General features: G+C 29.8%; 4 protein-coding genes across 10 annotated transcripts; all 4 read right to left on the bottom strand.

Annotated features, from left to right (window-relative positions):
* Positions 1 to 650: 650 nt before the first annotated feature.
* LOC124846605 (non-specific lipid transfer protein GPI-anchored 6-like) lies at positions 651 to 1,685 on the bottom strand. Of its 2 annotated transcripts, none has more exons than XM_047323898.2 (3): positions 1,247 to 1,685; positions 1,064 to 1,159; positions 651 to 972 (listed from the first exon to the last, which is right to left on the bottom strand). In XM_047323898.2, the coding sequence occupies exons 1-3, from the start codon at positions 1,635 to 1,637 to the stop codon at positions 875 to 877; spliced, it is 585 nt and encodes a 194-aa protein (XP_047179854.1). In that variant the 5' UTR covers positions 1,638 to 1,685; the 3' UTR covers positions 651 to 874. The 2 variants fall into 2 exon arrangements, with proteins under 2 accessions (XP_047179854.1, XP_047179847.1); XM_047323891.2 differs by having other exon boundaries at positions 651 to 978; positions 1,247 to 1,681.
* Positions 1,686 to 4,513: 2,828 nt separating this feature from the next.
* LOC124846586 (RNA-binding KH domain-containing protein) lies at positions 4,514 to 10,073 on the bottom strand. Of its 6 annotated transcripts, none has more exons than XM_088116152.1 (10): positions 9,857 to 10,073; positions 9,576 to 9,692; positions 9,094 to 9,461; positions 8,447 to 8,575; positions 8,317 to 8,356; positions 8,130 to 8,212; positions 7,066 to 7,143; positions 6,863 to 6,916; positions 6,584 to 6,712; positions 4,514 to 6,439 (listed from the first exon to the last, which is right to left on the bottom strand). In XM_088116152.1, exons 3-10 carry the CDS (start codon positions 9,388 to 9,390, stop codon positions 4,847 to 4,849), a joined length of 2,403 nt encoding a protein of 800 aa, XP_087972278.1. In that variant the 5' UTR covers positions 9,391 to 9,461; positions 9,576 to 9,692; positions 9,857 to 10,073; the 3' UTR covers positions 4,514 to 4,846. The 6 variants fall into 6 exon arrangements, with proteins under 6 accessions (XP_087972278.1, XP_087972279.1, XP_087972277.1 ...); XM_088116153.1 differs by having other exon boundaries at positions 9,614 to 9,692; XM_088116151.1 differs by having other exon boundaries at positions 9,094 to 9,692.
* Positions 10,074 to 12,931: 2,858 nt separating this feature from the next.
* Positions 12,932 to 13,491, bottom strand: LOC148198231 (gibberellin-regulated protein 12-like). The gene is made up of 3 exons (XM_088114785.1): positions 13,391 to 13,491; positions 13,274 to 13,304; positions 12,932 to 13,190 (listed from the first exon to the last, which is right to left on the bottom strand). Exons 1-3 carry the CDS (start codon positions 13,454 to 13,456, stop codon positions 13,009 to 13,011), a joined length of 279 nt encoding a protein of 92 aa, XP_087970911.1. The 5' UTR covers positions 13,457 to 13,491; the 3' UTR covers positions 12,932 to 13,008.
* Positions 13,492 to 16,919: 3,428 nt separating this feature from the next.
* Positions 16,920 to 17,455, bottom strand: LOC124846481 (gibberellin-regulated protein 12-like). Its single transcript, XM_047323754.2, has 3 exons — positions 17,361 to 17,455; positions 17,216 to 17,246; positions 16,920 to 17,126 (listed from the first exon to the last, which is right to left on the bottom strand). Exons 1-3 carry the CDS (start codon positions 17,424 to 17,426, stop codon positions 16,945 to 16,947), a joined length of 279 nt encoding a protein of 92 aa, XP_047179710.1. The 5' UTR covers positions 17,427 to 17,455; the 3' UTR covers positions 16,920 to 16,944.
* Between the last annotated feature and the right edge of the window lie 3,384 nt (positions 17,456 to 20,839).

Genomic DNA, 20,839 nt, shown 5'->3' with positions numbered 1-20,839 from the left:
GTGTTTTGCAGAATTTTGCATAGTGGCTAGGCGAGTAAATAGACCTTTGGGCGAGTATTTAGAATGTTTTAGCAGTGGGTTTCAGAGGCTGAAGGAACTCTTTGTTTGAGCTCTCTCTTTGAGCTTTCGCTAAGCGACTAGATTTGCTCGGTGGACGAATTAGTGCTTGCTTGGCGTCAGGACTCAGACACTAGATAACTAACTAGTTGGACACTCTTGGTTGTTTTATCTTCTTTTCTATGTTGAATGTATTTATATATTATTTATTTTATTTTGTTGTATGTTTTGAAAAAACACACCATGTAATTTATAAATTTTGTTATAAAAAAATAGGAGTAAATAAAAGAAATAAGATTATTACATTAAGTAAAAAAATGCAAATGATATATAATAACGTTGGAACAATAAATGGTAAAAGAATTATTTATGAGAATCGGTACTAGAAAGTAATTTTCTTAAGTTATATTCAATAGATATGTGAAGAGGTGGTGTAACTCGACTATCATTTGACATTCTCATTACCTTCATCATTTTGGCTTTGATTATTAGATTTTTTTTCTTATTTGAAAGCATACCTCTGATATGTGAAAAATATTACATCATGTTTTTCAATTAAAAATGAACTATTCACATAATAAAATTAAAATAAGTTATGCAAAGAAGAAGTACTTGATGAAGTATATTGAAAGTGGGTCCTTCCTTTTGTTGATACATAGAGAGAATGAAAAAGATAACATCAGGAATTCATGATTACTACTACTATTAATAGATGGATATAGAATGATTTTAGTACAGATTTGCACACAAATATAGAGTGATGAGAAACAGAGGCGTGAAGCAAGTAGTAGTAGGCGAGTGCTCATGCTGCTTCAGTTCAAACAAGAAGGGAGAGAAGTGGTAGTAAGATCGAGGAAAGCAGGTCTGCCACCGGCCACCTCTTTGTAGACATACCACTCTTTTCCTCACCACCACCTGCACCTGCCATTTTCAACTTTCAAAACAAAGCATATATGGCATAAGATTAATCACAAACATATATTAAGAGTAATATAATAATAATCACCACTGGAAACTGGGGTGGAACTGTTTGATTTGGCGGATTTTTGCAATCCCTCAAACACCTTGGCATCAGGAGAGTTAGGTGCTAAATGCAGAAGATCTGAAAAGTGTGATATTATATATGAAATGGAATGAAAATGAAAACGAAAATATTGAGAAAAAAGAGTGAAATGATATGAGTAGGTACCTACACAGTGAGATATATTAGCAGGTGCGTTGCAAGCAGAGGGTAGTTGAATGGCGAGAGTGGCATTGATTTTGATGCCAAGATTGGGGTCATCACGATCTTTGATGAGGATGCAGATGCACTTCTTGCTCTTGTCGAGGACAGCTTTGAGACCACTGCAGCAGTCTATGGTTGGGGTTTTGGCCTCACCACCAACGTAAGGAACACAGCTAGCCAGCCCTATAAGTTTGTCTGCACACTCTTCTCTGTCTTTGCCTAAATCTGAGTTACCAAACCCAACCAACAGTAAAAGCAAGATGAAGGAGGAGAATGCTGCATCCCTCACCCTTTTGCTTTTGGAAACCATTCCAATTAAGACTTTGTTCTTCAAGGGAATCTGATCTGATCTCATACAATGCTATGCTATCCTATGCTATGTAACATTGTGCTTTGCTTTGGTTGTGACTTATGTATGACTTTACTTTACTAGCCATAGTGCTCTGGCCTGTGCCTGTGGGACCTACATCTCTATCACATGTGAACCAAGTTTTGTCTCTAGGCGTCCTATAATCCTTCATTATGTTTCTTTTATCGTAAAAAAAAGGTTTAATTCCTATTTTGGTCTCACTTTTCGTAGGGTTTGTTCAAATTGGTCCTACTTTTTTTCAAAAGTTCACTAAGATTCCACTTTTCGCAAAAACGGTGCAAGTTAGTCCTTTTTGGTTACGGCGTTAAAAAACTAACGGCACAGTTGTCGAGCTGGAAGAAAACTGATGAGGTGTACAATTTTATTTGACGTAGCACTGTGAATTGGTGATTCATCCTGAAATTAAACCCTACGAAAAGTAGGACCAATTTGAACAGACCCTACGAAAAGTGGGACCAAAATAGAAATTAAACCTAAAAAAAACTAAACCATTTGTGCAATTCCCTTTTATTTTTTCCAATATGAACTTATATGAAACCAGACAGCCCACAGGAATAAAGTAAGATGAAGAATATCAAAAGCAAGCCACAGGAAACCCTGATATCAACTTCACTGATAAATCCCAACAAACACATTTTGTTCAACCCATTGTATGTTCAAGGAATTTAAACAAGGAAGAAGCATGTACCTCTGAAAAGTGATGCTGAAGCAGAAAATTGGAAAAAAAAAAAAAAAGCGGTCAAATTCCAATTTCATGTTCTGCATACACTCCAAAGTGATTAAGTGAAAATCTGGTGAAGCCCTTTTCTATCATTCATTCATCAACTTAGGAGGCTGAAGTGGGAGAAATCAAATCACCTAAGAAATTGCATACAAAAGGTAAAAGGTTGAGTTCAACCTGTGCTAAATGTACAATAATTTCTTCTGAATAAACACAAAAAATCTACATTTGAAGTCGAAAATCGATTGACACAAATGAAGGTCAACAATGATGACAAAAGAAACTCAAATCTTTACTGTAATTGAAGGGGCTTAGCTGCGGTTCTGTGTTTTTGGTTAAATCCTTTAAATGGACATTCAATTAAAAGTCAATATAACAGTAGTTTTTTTAAAAAAATTATGATTTGCTGAAATAGCTGCGGTTGTGTGTTTTTATGGTCTGATTAACACGGGAATCTTTCTGCCCTTTTTTAATATATAAAAATTGGATAGTAAGAAATTCGAAGTTGTTATTTTATTTTAGTTGAAGATATAGATGAACCCGTGACAAATCGATAAGTTCTTAAGGCTAATCCGTGATTATTTTGGATCTATTTCTGAACAGGTGCAGTTGATTAGAGACAATGGGTTAAATCCCAATAAAGTATCAAATATAAAATAATATTACTTTTATGATAATATAATTTATAATTTTTTTACGTTAATAACATTTAATATATATTATTTTAATTTAGATTCACACAATAATAATAGTAATATATTTCTTGTACTTTTAAGAATTTTTAAATATTTTTCATATATATATTATTAAAATAAATAAACGTATGCATCTGATATGCCTTCATAAGCTGAAGCAACAAAGTAGATGGCAGGCACTCTTTATTTATGCACCTTCAAAATTTTGCAAAATGACTATTTTATTTTTTTCAGAACTGACTTTTGGATTACTGAAAATTATCTGGAACAAGTTTTTCAAATAGAAATTCTGAAATGTATATAATATCTTTCGGAATGAGATTATTTGGAGCATCCCACATGAAATGTATTATGGAACAATGAAGAATATTTTAGTTTATTTTTGTTAGTTTCATCAAAATAGGTTGCAACTCGTTTTGAGCCTGTTTGAGTTGAAAAAAAATATAAAATCTTTTATGCAAGCCAATTTTGATCCAGTTTAATAAGAACTCGACTCACACGGGTTGAATCAGTGGTGGGTCGAGTTGGCTCACCAACTCACATATTTTTTTTAATTAAATTAAATTAATTAAATAAATTATTCAAATCCTATTCTTTTTAATTGAAATCAAATTAATTAAAATAATTATTCAAAATGCACAATCTTTACTTAGTAATAGAGCCTTTCGCGCTACTATCTTTCCAAAAGTTCTCGTTTGCAAATAAAACCCTAAGATTATAGATTGAATAATATTATAAACGGAGATAAAGAAGAAGATGCTTCGAGAGATTGACAAAATTTTATGCTTAATAGCTTAGAATATATATAACAATATATTTCTTTTGTTTCATTTTCTTTTATATCAATTGGTTCAATTATTATTGTTTCAATTTGATCGATCAAAGTAACATGTTATAAGAATCTGAAAAGAAGATGGTAAAAAAAAAGTTAATTAAATGAACCAATAAACCAACCCGTTTAACTCACCAACCCGTGATGGATTGACTCACTAAGTGACCAACCTGTTGTGGATAGAGTCGGGATCGGACCAGGTTACTCGTTTTGACAGCTCTATTTTTTGTTAGTGTGCAGAGCATTTAATAATTGTGGGGGTGCAGGAAGCAATATCCTCACCCCAAGCGCAAAACTCAAGCCCAATTTTATGAGTTATCTGCTCAGGCGGCTTCTTCCTATACCTTCGTATATGTCTTCCTGCACCTCCATAAAAACAAATTCCTTTTGAATTGTGCAATCTAAATTACGGAATTCAGAAACTAAATAACTTCTGGAGTGTGCAGTCTAAAAACTAAATCCAAAAGTTATTTTTGACTTTCAAATTGCACAATTAAAAAATGGCGAGATATTTATAAAAAATATTAACTTTTACAGCTCCAGGAATAAATATTTTAAACTGTAATTATGTCAAAAACATTATCTAATAAGAAACTATGGACTAAATCTAAAATAGTTAAAAACTTATTTCAAATTATACATTTTAAATATAACTTAAAACTAACAGGCGCAACCGCAGTGACGAAATCCAAATGCAAATGAAATCAAGTGGCTTACATAGTGGAGGGATTACCACATTTCTGAAAAGATTGGCTGAACTCAATTCTCCTCAACTAAAACTTGTAATAAGAAAGGCCCAAAAATAACTATGACAATATGTCCTCTCAACTAAAACTTGTAATAAGAAACCATCTATACAATTAGTATCTCGCCTGCTTGCCTAAAACAGCAGTCATAACTCAAGATTTCACTGTCAGCGACGTATCTGTGGCCACATCAAATTCCCTCATTGTCCAGGATTACCCTTTTGTTGTGGAGGTGCAGAAGTGGGTGAAAAGGGGTCATAAATTTGGTCCGCAGAATATGGTAGCTTACCAGAAGCCATGAGGGTATTGTTGACAAACTTGTGATTCAGGGGCATTTGGATATCTGCCCGTGCCATCTGAACGGCGTAGCTTTGTCGGATAGGCATGCCTCTTTGGGCAACAGCACTGGTCAAGTTTGGCCTTTGCGGAGCAGGAATGAAGTTATTCATACCCATTTGTGGGACTGGAGATCTAGGTGCAGGTTGACCACCATATGGAAATGAAGTATGCCTTGGTGGAGGAATTGAGTTCGACATGGAACCTGATCTTCCCCCGAAGGAAATGGTTTGATCCACTTGAGCAGGGAATTGTGTCCTAGGAAAGTTTTGAAGAGGCTGATCATGCACGCCAAACCCAAATGGCGGAGGCCGAGGGCCAGAAGGTGGCTCCTGCGTAGCACCTGCTTGACTGTTTGGTCCAGAAACCACTTGACTGTAGTCTGCATTGGGGGGATGTGATCGAAAAGTAAAATTTCCAGATTTTGATGGCGCCAAGACAGATGGTTTTACATGGGTGTGAAAAGGAGCAATTCCAGAAGCAGAATTGGGTATTCCTGCTTGCTGAGGCAATGGAAAAGAGGGGGATATTCCTGACGAAGGAAATGAAACAGGTCCTGATAAATGGTTTACAGATGAATGTTTAGGTGCAGGTATTGGTACAGACATAGGTCTCAAAGATGATAGTGGTCCGGGGGATATTCCTACTTGATGTGGAGGAAAGGAAGCAGATCGTGGTATCATTGACATATTTGACTGTGGTGGCATAAATGCAACTTCCGGTTGATGATGTAGAGAGCCAGGTCTTCCAGGTGGAGCCATTGACCCCATATTGCTGGGACCAATAGATGTTTTAACAGCGACAAGGGCTTCATTCTGTCCAGAAGGGGCCCCAAGATGGGTGATGGGCTGGTTAGGTATGGTCAGTGGTGATACACCAGATATGGGTAGAGGAAATGAAGACACTGATGTCTGCACTTGTCCTATTGGCGTTGATTGGCTTAAAGTAACAGGAAATGAATGTGAAGCATTTGTTGGAGTTGACAGATTCCGTACAGATATTATAGAAGCATTTCTTGGGGGCCCAACGTGACCCAAAGGACTCGCTTGAGTCAAATGAGGATAGTGTAAAACCTGTCTTGGTGGTGGTGCTTGCACGGAAACATGTTGATTTGGAATAATTGGTTGAAATCCAGGTTGAGCACCAAAAGTAGGAACCGAATTTGAAGTTTGTGATGAAAAATGGGGAGTTCTAGCAAGGCCTAATGGGTTTGGGGGGGCTACAGTGCCAGATGAAGCAAAAATGGGGGTATTAGAAGGAACCACTGAAAACCATGGTGTAGAGTATTGGAAGTTATCTTCATACTTTTGGGTAACAGCTGCTGGTTGCAGAACAGCCTGGTTTTCCAGAGAAACAGAATCTGCATGAGAAGGCTGGCCTTCTCGGTTTTGACACAGAATATCAGTGCTTTCCCTAGAAACTGATATAGAGGGTGTAGAGCCAGCGTCTAAATTCCCCTGAATAAAAGACAGCAATTATTACAAGGAACGAACAAAATTACATAAGGAATGACATCATTATAAAACTAGTAGTCATAAAATATATTATTAACATAACCATAAATCATACAAACTTTTGTCATTTGAAATGACAAGACTCACAGTTACAGAGGTAATCAGCAGTTCAATTATTGACATTGCTGCATCCACTTTTTCAAAACTATCAGCTGATATGTTAACACACATCTCCTTGTAACTGGAATGGATATCAGTTCCAGGCTTAATTTCACCCTGAAAACGTAGAGCAGTTAACGAATAGAAAACAGAAAACAAATGCAAACAATTACAGTTCTTTCCTCCCGAAATCAAGTTAAAATATTTCAGTTATATGTGCAGTGGATAATAGTCACATTACATTATCAACAAAGTGAAGGAACTTACTTTCTCTCCTGTGTCTGCTTTGGTTCCATGAATTTTTATCTTGGCACCAGTTTCCTGGTATATGCATATATCAGAGATCAATTAAAAAATGAAGAAATTAATTTCATGAACTAAATCAGTGTGTGTGTGTGTGTAGTGTGTGTGTACAGCTTAGTGACTGTAAAGCACTAGTTGGAGATTAGATATCAACCCAAAGATCTTACCTTTTCTAGTTGTTTCTGATTATCACCTTCAGGTCCATATATTAGACCAACAAAATTGTACCCTGGATATTCTTGAACCTGTGTATGGTATTACATGTAAGACTTTTCATTGCATTATAGAGAACTTCAAGTTTAGTCAACTTAAAGATATTTTAATTTTGAAAAAGTCACAGATCATTCTTAACATTAAGTTTACAACTAAGAACTGCCAAACTTTGGTCTAAACAACATGGGCAGCAAAAGCAGTTGACTCATTTTGCATAGTTACCCTACGTAGCAATCAGTATTGCGTATACTATTAATATATGGTAAACCAGGCTGGGGAGTGTTAGTGCCACTAAATTCTCAAACAACGTCAACCATCAGGAAATTAATCCAAGAAAATAAATGAGAAGACCGGTTTGGAAAAGAAAATCTAGAAATGAGTTGTCTGTTTCTAGTCAGTTTATTAACACTTTCCACATGCTCAGGTCAAACAAACGGCCCTTCAAGTAAAACTCAGAAATAATATAAGGTCCTATCACCTAAAAATTGCCACAATCTTGCAACATTAAGAAATATTACAAGGCCCACAAAATGTCAACCATACTAGAGTTTTGACCAGACATGAAACTATTAAATATATCAATATTAGTGAATAGTAGAGGATTAGTGTCTACACAACGGTAATGATACTAGCTTGTGACCTACAAATCATGGGTTCAAATCCTAGAAAAATTCCTTGGTTGTAGGGATATGACCGAGTACATATACACTCCCCAGACCATTTTAGGTGGGAAACTAGTGCAGTGAATTGCCCTTCTTTTTTGTCAATGTTCATTGACAGTAAGGAAAAAGAACTGTACAAAACATGCTGGATGCATTCTGGTAGCAAAATGATCCATGTATCCATAATCCAACCAAAATTAAATCCAATGCAATCAATTCATTTCAGTAAATATTAAATGGATTTTATGGACTGGGTAATTGTGATTAATGAATGGCAATTATTCATCCATTATTTTCTCAATCCATTGGAATATTAAATTATTGGAAGTTGGAATCATTTTAGAATCAATACTTACAGGCAAAGGAATGCTGGCTTCTTTTAACAATGGTTTAAAACCACGTGGAGGTTTGTAACTGGGATCTAATTTTAGTATTTCACCTGGAAATGATTGAGATCACGATTATGTTGGAATAAACAGTATGTATGAATTAAAAGGCAGTTGAAGAGGCATAAAAAGTATAGGTACTTCAAGAAAAACAAACCTATGGCTCCACGCTTTTCAAGTTCGAGCATTTCTGACTTCTTAGATCCATAAAACAACATCAGAAGTTGATTTAATAATAATAAATAAGTGATAAAAATTAAAAAGGAATAGTGTCAATTGTCGTTAACCTTGTTGCTGTTCATTTGAGAGCCAGATTTAATTTTATCCGTGTTCTCAGCTCCCAATGGCAAGTTCTGAGTGTCCCCAACTTCCAGTTTTTCTGATTCCAACTGCTTTGTGATTTGATCCACTCGAATCTACAAATTGTGTGCAACAAAAGTATGAGTTGTGGATACCGCAGAAGCAAGAACCTGGGCAAATATTAGCAGAAGCACACACTATGCCACCCAACATGTAAGGAAATTTGAATAGCTTCTAGATATAAATCACATTCCCTGCCAAAGTCCAACAAAAATACCTCTTTACTAATGTCAATATCATGGTTTTCATGTAAGTAAATATTGGTCTAGTATCTCACAACATGCAGTATTGGGGATTTAAAACGGGCAAAGAAGCATTGTGAGGAGGGGTATCACGAGCAAAGATTAAGGTCGCATCCAAAGCATGTGAAGAACATTGTAAAACTAAAATTAAAAAAAAAAAAGGAATAGGGAGTAATAAAATAATAAACATTTTAACAAAACTTATAAAGAAATGTAAATATGACCTTAGAATTGAATGCTTTAAAGGAAATGATAATGGAAGAATGAGAGAAAAAAATACATAGCAATATAAATGTTAGTGGAGTGTTGTTTGAAAGGATTCCAGGAAACACCTGCAAAGCTAGAGCCTTTCCCCTCCTGACAGTTGCATCCTGTGTAAGATCATGTCCCCATTTTGATTTCCTCTCAGTTTGTTTTGAACTTTCTTCATTGATGGCTCCAGTGACCCCGTGTTTTTTAGCCCCTCGGAAAATAGGGACCAGTGACCCGGACAATTTGTTTTTAGGGATGACAAATCCTGATTTGGCTGCAAATATAGAGAGCTTTTGGCCACTGGGGGTTGTTACTGATGAAGTTCCAGACATTTTATGAAGTTCAGGAGCAGAAGTTGAATCAATCTCTGCACTCATTCTCTTATCCAGTCACGTTGCAGACACACTGCTAACGTGATATAACTTCCGACGTGAAGATCGGAGTCAATCTGCAAATAACACATTATTTTGTGAACAGCCATCAGTTCATAAAGAACTAGTTTCATTTTATAACTTAATTTGCGATAGAGTCAGACGAGCACTCATCCTATTGAATTTCTCACAGCTTGATTTTCAGTCACAATTTTGTGAATTGAGTTACCCTAGGCGCGTGTAGAACTAGATTCCTCCACTTTCTTACTAAAATGTCTAGGCTAGCATGACCGTAATTCCGTTTTGGCCTTCAGCAGTTACATAAATTGAATTAAGAACAAAAGGTACGAGAATGCAGATTGCAGCATAAATTGCAACGAAGCGAAAGGAAATAAGAGGAATAATAAGAATTAACATAGTGAGAGAGAGAAAGAGCAATAGCAATGCACAAAATTAAAAAACGAATGGGAACCTGTGGCTGTGGGATGAATCTGAAACCAGAATTAAATTGCCTTTGCCACTCTCCTCATAGTCGCGTCATGAGACAGAGATAACTCATTCGTCTCAACTAAAACTTGTAATATTACAAAGAAAATCGAAACAATTGATCTGCAAAACCCTCTCCCTTTCCTCCGCGTTCCTCCACCACCGCTACCACTACCCTTATTTGGTATTCAAATTCTTGCATTATTATCACCCGGTTATAAAAAAACTTTACATCTTTATTGTATAACAGGTAGGACAGACGTGGGTTAATTTTATTTGAAAATTATTAATTTGGATTTTTTTTTAAAAAGTTATATATAAGGTTAAGTGGTGTTAAATAGTAACAATTTTCTTGTAAAAAAATCGTTATTAAATTAGATAATTTTTAATTTTTTAAACTGAAGTCGTATTTTCAAAGCATAATTTTTGTGTTAATAATAAAATTGCAAAGATCAAATATGATTTTACTTAAAATTAACTATGTTTAGGTAAAATTACGTAAGAAAAATATAACTTTAATATATATATATATATATATATATATATATATATATATATATATATATATATATATATATATATATATATATATATTATATCACTAAAAAAATGAAGTCATATAACAAATTTAATACCATCATATAACAAATTTTAAATGTAAATTGTTTATGGACTGTACAACTTTATTTGAAGTCAAACTTTTGAATAAGTTGTAGTATTTATTGATGATTTTAGTTTATATATATATATATATATATATATATATATATATATATATATATAAACTTATGCAAGTCGTGGGATGAACATCCAAATTTCTTTTCTCGATCTTTATTTATTTTTTCTTTTATTTTAAAGTTTTATATATTTTCTTTTTTTCAAATATTTAGATAATTTAATTATTAAAATTAAATTTATACAATTTACTCGTTGAAACAATAATATATTTTTTAAAATTTTAATATATTAATAAAATTATAAAAAATATATCTTAAAATATAAAATATTTGTTATAAATAATAATTATTATTATATATATAGTAATAATAATAAAATTATTTAATCATTTCAAAATAAAAAATATTTTTATATAAAACTAAAAAACCATGAATATTTTTACAAAAGTAAAAGAACTTAAAACATTATTTTTAATTTATTAATAAAATTACTAAAGAAATATAAAAATTAAAAATATATGATTGAATAAGAATTAAGATGACATTAAAAAATTTTAAAAATCAATAATCGTATTATTAAGAAATTATTTTAATATAAAAAGATAAACTACAAAATAAAAAAAATAAAAAAAATAATATATTAAAATAACGACTTCCATACGTTAAAATAAAGTTGACGACTTTTTTTATAAAATTAAAAGTATAGGTGTTAGAAAACATAAGAACCATGTGTGTGTTTCTGAAAATCAAGAAAACACAGTTGAGGTACTTATATCTAATTAAACTTTTGGCTACCATTGTTTATCAACTTTCCATGGTGGCGATAAAATATGAGAAGAGGTGGGCAGCCTTCCATGTTTGCATTTTGGAAATAAGAAATCACGGGACCCTTGGCAAGCCAGACTTTTTCTATAAATAGACCAAGTTTCCAAAACAAATAAAAACATAACTTACTCATTGTAAAAGGATAAAAGAACAAAGAAAGAAGAGAGTTTAACGAAGAATTCTAGCAAAGATATAGGAAAAGTTAACTCTTTTCTTTTTACATTATAATTTTATATTTTAGAATGAAAAATAAGAGTTATTTCTATTTTATGATAAGAGTAACACAAACGAGTTATTTCAATTTTTTTTTGTCTCCGTACAGTGTCGTTCCATAAAAAAATGACATTACTTGTCATAAAAAGTTAGGTCACAATCTTAATTAGGTCAAAATCTTGACGCAAAAAGACTAATTACTGACCTGTCAACTTTTTATATTATACGTGTATATATATATATATAAAGCATATTTAATTTTATAAATATTTTTTTCAATTTATGATGTTTCAAATAAGATAAACTAAAATAATTATTATTTCTACATGTTAAATTATTATAATTAACAATTAAAACTTAATTTATAAATGTTCAATAATATTGTGTATTGTGTCATTTAAGTAATAATATAATAAAAAAATTATAAACTACTTTTTATTTAATTTTTTATTTTTATTTTTAAAAATAACTAGCAGATTAGTCTGTCCTGTATTATTTTTGACAGTTTGATAGATTAAGACCTTGTTCACTTGAATGGATTTTGGGGAGAATAATTGAGGGGATTTGAGAGGATTTGAAGATAAATTTTGTTATTGTTTATTTGAGTGAATTTGGAGATAAGTGAGAATGATTTTGGAAGTAAAGTTTGTGAGAATTAGTGTAAGATTTGATTGACGTGACAAATTAAAAAAATTTACTTTCAAATCCACTCTCAAATCCCCTTAATTACTCTCCCTCAAATCCACTCAAGTGAACAAGGCCTAAGAGATAGACTAGAATATTCTAATAATTTGAAATCACCAACTCAACTTGTCTGAATTTGATAAGTTGACATATTAGCCTGTCAACTAAGATTCACTTTTTTAATGTCTTTCCTATTTGATTAGAGGGAGAGAGAAAGGGAAATGAGACTTTATTTTATAGTGAAGAAGAATACATTGTAACATGTATAATACTTTTTTTTTAAGATTATTTTATTTTAACTAAATATTAAAGGTTCGATACAACGAATTATCATTTATTTGTCATTTTGTTATTCATTTTTAACTTTAAATTTATAATATTGGTTAATTTATAATACGTAACATAGACAATTTAAATTTTTGTAAGATAAAAGATCTTATTTTTTTCAATCCAAGACTGATTATTCTTTTACGCTAACAATTGTATACATTATCTCACAACTACAACAAAATTGGTGGTTTGTTAATATGGCGAAATGAAATGGTGGTTTGTGTTGTTAATTCACGTTTGGTTGTTATGCATAAGAAAGTAAGATGTTGAAGAAAACAAGAAAAAGGAAGAAGAGGAGAAGAGCATGAATATGAATTTATTTCTCATGGTGGTCTACCAAGCAAATTCAATATTATAGAAGTTTGGAAGAAAACATATAAAAGAAATAAAGTTTATTTGTGGAGGGAGATTAAGGACACTTTGATTTTCCTTGACTTGATTTCCAATTGTTGTAACAAGGACATTCTTGTTTGTTGCCAGAGGTCCCAGAGGGAACACATAAACATTTCTTACAACACATGTTACAGTAGAGAAGACACTCCGTTGGAATCCGAGTACTTGAACAACGATAGTTGCATGCACTCGCACATTCTGAAATAATTCACCGCTATAGTAATCACTTTCCACGTAACATGTATATTAATTTTAAAAAGTTTTACCAGATGAGTAAATACCTCTGGGTTTAAGAGACCCTTCCCCACCACCCTGAACAAATAAATTTATATAAATAAATAAAAGTGTGAATAAGATAGATATAAGGAAAAATATAGCAAGAGAGAAAAGTGAATTACATAAACAAATTGAGTGAGGAAAGCCATGATAAATATGAGAAGAAGCACGGAGACGAATTTAGTCATAATGAGTGACTATGTCTTTAATGTTTGAGTTTGAATCTAAGTGAGTAAGAAATATTTCAGGAGTAAGGTTTATATAGATATCAACGTTCACTTTGCAATTGATTTCCAAAGATGTTATCCTCAACGTCTATTAAAATATAATTTTTATTATTAAATTATATAAAAATGATAGGTTTCTCTTTATAACAATATCAAACTTATCATTTCTTATTACTATACATTTCAAAATTATTTCATTTTAGGAATTCTCAATCAATAAAACATAAAACAATGTAAGCTGACTTTTTTAGGTATTATCATTTAATATATTTTATTTTTATCTTAAAATAACTGACTAACTTCATATTTTTTAACACTATTTTTATAATTATAAATATTTTAAATTACATTATTTCGCATTTTTTATTAATTATCTGTACAAATAAATAATAAAATTATATATATCCTTTACTGTTTATATAAAAAGAAACGCTGTTTTTGTTTTATTCACTCGTTTGAACGAATAACTTTTTCTTTTATATATAAGATGAAAGCAATTTGAAGTTACAATTCTTAAATCTGAATAATGAATAATTTATTTGTAGAATTTAAAGAACTTTTGATGTAAAAGATTAATTACATCCAATAATTAAATTAATTATATTTTAAATATGCAGGTTCATATTAGTGCTTTGACTTCTCAAATGCAATTAATTCAATTATGAATGTTTTTTTTATTTATTTAAATTTTGTTTAAATGAAAGTCCGTGTATATCAACTTTTAATTTAAATAATACATATGATTAATATTTTTAATTATTAATATCCAATCTGATTGTATATCCCATAATTTAATTAATTGTATTTTATATTTAAAATAAAATGGTAACGTTTTTATTTGTTTTTATATTATTTGTAACTTTACATAAAAGTTAGCTCAAATTATCTAATTAGTAGACTCAACATTATTTATTGTAAGTCAAAACTTAGCTGTCTCAAGTTGAATTAGTATGACAACATCTGAAAAAAACTTAATATCAATCTGTGAATTTAATTTAACTTGATTCAAAGTAAATTGATTTGGTCCGATGAACTCAATTCAACTTAACAAAAAATGAAGACTTTACTTAATCAATGAGATTGACTAAAGTACACAATGAACCAAAAATAATTAATTTAATTATGAATGTGATTTAAATTGATTTCAATTTTATTTAATTGAAAATTTATATTTACTCTGAATTTAAATATAATAACAGTAATAACCTTTAAATATACATAAAAATTAACTAATATGTGTATTTACTATTAATCTAACCTTTAAATATACATATAAATTAACTAATATGTGTATTTACTATTAATCTAAACTGATTGTATATTTCATAATTAAATTAATTCAATTTAATAAAAATTCATTTATTAGTATTAACGTGCTTGTCAAATGCATTTAATTTAATTATGAATGTGATTTTTACTGATTTAAAAGAAAGTTACTTATATTTACTTAGAGTTTACACACAACAATTATAACGACATACATACATACATACATATATATATATATATATATATATATATATATATATATATATATATATACAAGAAAGTCATCTTACTCTACTTTAACCCCAAGTGAAAAAGTCAGAAACATTCGATATTAAACCATTTGTCTTTGTAAAGAGTTGAGTCATTGACATATTCGCCTTCAAGCAAAAGTTCATTCAAGATCTCTTCAATTTCATCATCTTCACTAACCTCTCTAATTTCATCATATGCAGATGTTGAATCATCATCTCTAAAAAAAACCCTCTAGGCCAATTACCAATTATTTCATATGTCATTATGCTTGTGAAAATTAGATAAGACACAAATTATAAAATGAAAACTCATTATAAAATCATTTATTTAAGAAATTGTTTAACGCAAGTGTTTCTAATTTTTTTCCAGGCCAATTACCAATTTCTTTGGATGGCAATATGCTTGTGAAAATGCTCATTATAAAATCATTTTTTTTAAGAAATTGTTTAACAGCGAGTGTTTTTTATTTTTTGAAGGCCAATTACCAATTCCTTCATATGTCATTATACTTGTGAAAATTAGATAAGACAAAAATTATAAAACGAAAACTCGTTATAAAATATTTTTTGTAAGCATAATAAATGTGTAATTAGTTCCTAACACATCTCTTTACCTTGAAACAATATTTGTAGATTTTGTGATGAATTTTTTAGTAAGATTGGTCTAATTATGATCCAAATATGACTAGTTGTGATTAGCTTTTAAATAGGATGATTTTATAGTTAGTATACTCAAGCTTAACTATTTGATCTCTACAATATTTCAACCAATCAATCTAGTTCACCCAATAAATATTTGACGGTTCGTTTAATAATTGACCTAACGAATATACACTAAAGTTATACATTTTGTGCGTTTTTTTTTTTTGTCTCTATCATATTCATATTAGTATTTCATACTCACATTTAAGTCAAATTAATTAATAATTAAGTAAATATTTAATACTTTACCTTAATATAATTGTATTTTAAATTTCTTTTAATTTATAAACCGTTATTAATAAAATATTTTTTTATGAATTATATTCAATGAATTTATATTTTATGATTGAGTTTCTCTATTAATTTTTTTATTAACATATCGTTGTTAAGTGGTTTACGTGATTATCACTATATCATGTAATATGATCGACATATTGTCACATCTTGTTTTATTTTATTTTAAAAATTGATTTTTTTTTATAATTTTATAATTTATAAAAATAAAATTGGAGAAAAAAGTATTTAGTGGTTCTTATTTATAAACAATTAATGTTTTATCCATTAATTAAATATATCTTAACATTTTTATTTAATTTTACATCAATTATAATATATATATATATATATATATATATATATATATATATATATATATATTGTATTATTTAAAATTATTATTTACGAAAACTGTATTTAAAAATTAATTTCAAATCTACTTATCATAAAAGTAAAAGAAGTATACACGGCAATATTTACATATGTATTTAGAAGAAAATGGGTTAAATTTACTAAAACACTATTTTATATGTAAATAATCAATAACTATTTGTCATCTATAACTTTGACGTTAAATTTATATTATTTAATTTAAAACAATATATATTAGTTTGACGTTATACAAAATCATTCTTTAATTTTGCTAACCGTACACTAATTTTTGTGATTTGCTTAAATATATATTAGTTTGACATTTTGTAACATTAAACTGCTCTTCAATAGCTAAAAAAACCAAGTAATATATGTCTCTTAGATAAATTGTTAAATTGTTAAAAACACGAGCTTTGTATAATTTGTCACAATCAAACGTGTATTATGTGGTATCAATCTATTATTTTTTAATGGAATATTACATAAACGAATTAAAAGAAGATGAGTATGAAATCACAAAAACAGTTCGGAAAGAACAAAAAAATTATTGGTGGAGAAGAATGTTATATTGAAGTTGAATTACGGACACTTAGGTGTTCCATTATTGGTTTTCCAGTTATTATAACATGGACATTCTTCCTTATTACCGTAGGTTCCAGATGGAACACATAAACATTTATCACAACACAAGTTACAATAGTAGAGACACGCCTTCTTAACTCGAGTCGCTGAACAACGATAGTCGCATTTCGTCGGACATTCTGAAATCATTCATGTAACACATTTCAATTCATAGTATTAAATTTAATACTAATTTATTATCTTTTGAAAACTTCACGAAAATAAATACCTTCTGGTTTAAGAGATCCTTCACCACCACCCTGTACATGTACAAAATAAAACAAATTTATAAGTAATACATTCATTTGTTATACCAATAATCTTAAAAAAGCTAATATCATAGGTATAAAAAGAAATAGAGAAACATGACTCACATAAACGAGTTCATTGACAAAAGTCATGACAAAAAAAAGAAAAAAGACACACACAAATTTAGTCATTACGCTTAATGGCTTATCTGAAACAAAATTTAAGTGAGTTAAAAGATATGGAAATGGAAGACTTATATAGTCACAAATCCTCTCTAATTCAAATTGATATTTATGTTTTTTTTACGTTTTTTGTGTGTTAATTTATGTATTTTTGTCTCTATCGAATTCACATTAATCTATTATTGCCATCTCTTTTAAGTCAAACTAATAATTAATTAATAATTAATGATTAATAAATAATGAAGTAGATATTTAATGCTTTACTTTTTTAATTAAAGAATTATACTCTTTATTTCGTGTCATATTTGCAACTTTTAATCCAAGTCAATGATATTATAATACAAGGAGTTAAATTAATATTTGGCTTAGTTGTTCATATAAATACATATTTTCAAGATAAAAAATATATATATTCTTTTATTTTTTAAGATCCAATATTTCAAATTTTGTTCTTACGTTAACATCATTGGAAAAATATTATAATCTTTAAAGTCTTCAATTTAAGATGTTGTGTGCTATTATACAATATAGATATTTTAAGATCATCTTGCAAAAGTCATATGCATTAATAGAAAAAGTCCATTTTATATTGATTAATTTTGGCCTATTACATCTGTTAAGAAATCAAGGTATAATTAAACTATGTAGGAAGTGCGAAACATGTTACGTCTTATGAATAACCGATGCAGAATATGACCACTTCAAATCGCAATGTGTCGGTGAATGAGGCACACCTACGAGCAATTGAGTGGTGGAAAGTTGAAACGCAGTGCCGGTGGGTCGTGGGTCGGAGAGTTGTGCTAAATTCGAAGAAGATAAATGGCGTAGAGAACAACAAAAATGATAGAGAATGCCATAAAGAAGAAAGAAAACTGAAGATGGAGCATTGCAGTGGCATTGTGGATCAAAAAATGTGTAATTTGTTAATATAAAATTATAAAATTCTAAGCAATCGTTCGTGTGTCATTTCACAAGTTTAATAGAAAAACAAATCCCAATAATTTACAAATTTTGTGTTAATTATATCAACCTCTACCAAATCATCTATATATCTTATGCACCTAAATTTATTTTCATTATTATTATTATTATGTTTTAATATGAACTTAATATAACTGAAATAAATGTCATAAATCAATATCATAATAGAATTTGTACTAACTTTTTTAATATAAATTTTCATAATTGATAATGTAATAAACCACCTTACCTTCAAGTTAGGAGGAAGGAGGTACGATTTTTTGTTTTTGGGTTAATTTTTTCATATCTTATTAGATACAATTTTTCCTCGTTACTTAATTATATTATTTGCATGGTGTTATAATTACATATGTCTTGTTTGAATTTACTTATATAATTACAATGTTGTTTTTTTATTGATAACTTAGTGGAACCTGGTCCAAGTATAAGCTTACAATTTTTTTTTCCAATAAAGTACAGGTAACCAAAGTTGGGTGTTGTAAATATAAGTTTTTTGAAATTATAAAAGAATGACTCGAGAAGAATTTGGTTTTGAATTTAGGAATAATAAACTATTCAGTTTTGAACTCTTCGTACGAGGCTGCATATAAAGAGAAAAACTATTTTTCTTTCTCCGCAATAAGAGACATTCACCCTTTCTTAAAATTTGAGCGAGTATGAAAATGGTGCAGAAATAAGATAGGTGTTGGGGTTAAATCTAGCACTAAGCATAAGATCCAAAAGGCTTGAATGTATGTCCAACAATTAAGATGCAATTGGGTAGGAACGAGGTTCAATTCAAGTAGCACGCCCATTTGAAACTCATCCAATGTATCTTCACAAGCAAATTGTTGAACAAACTTGTATACATGTAAAAGAAGTTTGACGAGGAACCTCTTTACCATGGCATACACATTTGTTCCCTTTGCAAATTTTCAAGTTAATGGCACTGCCATTAATGCCTTCACTAAGAACGTATTATCGTTCAGTCCAATCAAACATATCTGTGTTCTAACATAAACGAGTCATGTAGTCATGAACCTCATAAAGTACCTCGTCATAACCGAGGACAACTGAAAGGTTCAACTCATCCTCTTCATTCGAAAAATCGTCCTCGATTTCTGTAGTTGAATCCTCATCACTTGCATACAAATATCAAACCATAAATCAACCCTCTCAATACCAAATCTATCGTACTTTGTCACATCAATCAATAAAACCAAAACCATATAATATGTTTTTCTTTTTCACATATTAACAATTCTAACAATATGTTTCTTGAATTGTCCAGCCTTGAATCAGTTTTGCATGCCTTCAATTTACCAACCACAATCACAATTAATTCTCATATATTTGTGTAACCATACATATCTAATAATTCCTATCAATATAAATATGTTTTTAACTACACATTAAAATATATTAATGATTAACTTCCATTATTTCTAACAAAGGGTCGATTCAACAATTAAGACATAATTATAGGAGTTGATATCAATCTAGACAATTGCTCGATTTATAATCTTCTCATTCAATCTCCATGTCAAGCGACAATTCATTATATTCACAAACACATAATACAACACTCATTCAATCTCCATGTCAAGCGACAATTCATTATATTCACAAACACATAATACAACACTCATTCACCACAAATCGTCATCTATACAACAAATGATGCAGATTGAACTATAATTTATAAATCAAATTTGTCACATCATCCACGTGCAATGTAAATTTCAACATATAGCCAATAATAATAACAATAAACTAACTTGTCTTACTTGTGAAAAAATGCTCAAACAACTCATAGATAACCAAAACAACTATAGTGTCACAGGATACTTTATCTATGCATAGAAATATCACAAAGACAATAAGACATACCGTTATGATCACTAATCAACAAAGATACATATAAAAGATTAAAAGGATGCATGCAAGCATAAGAAGACACACATGTAACAAAAAGAAATAGACCAAGAAAAGAGATGAAACTCAACTTACCAAACCGAGAAATTGATTGGTCCAAATTGAAGAATTTGCCGCAAGAATCAATCCTAAAACAAAAAATGAGAAAAAGATAATAAAAGTTATATAACTCTAAAAAAGTGGTTGCAAGAGATATTGTGCGTTTTAAAATAATGAAGTTTGTTTTTAACAAAACTATTTATACTTATCATTTTAATATTAAAATAATGGAATCCTGTTATTTTTAAACCACTATTAATTCTAAAATATCATTTTCTAAGTTTTTATACAGTTTATTTATAATTGCTTAAAAATCTATACAAATATTTGAAATATAAAAGTTTATAATTTTTATACAATTATTTGAAATATAAATTCAAATAATAAACAATATTGAAGTATGATGTAATAAAAATATCAATACAAATATATTTAAGATTTAAAAAAAATTAAATATAAAATATAAAATATAAATTAAAAAAAAAAAT

This window comes from Vigna umbellata, chromosome 5 (genome assembly GCF_029865625.1).
Source record: "Vigna umbellata cultivar VRB3 chromosome 5, Vumbellata_1.0, whole genome shotgun sequence".
In the NCBI taxonomy this organism is placed as follows: domain Eukaryota; kingdom Viridiplantae; phylum Streptophyta; class Magnoliopsida; order Fabales; family Fabaceae; genus Vigna; species Vigna umbellata.
This window is presented reverse-complemented; position numbering and strand designations above follow the sequence as displayed.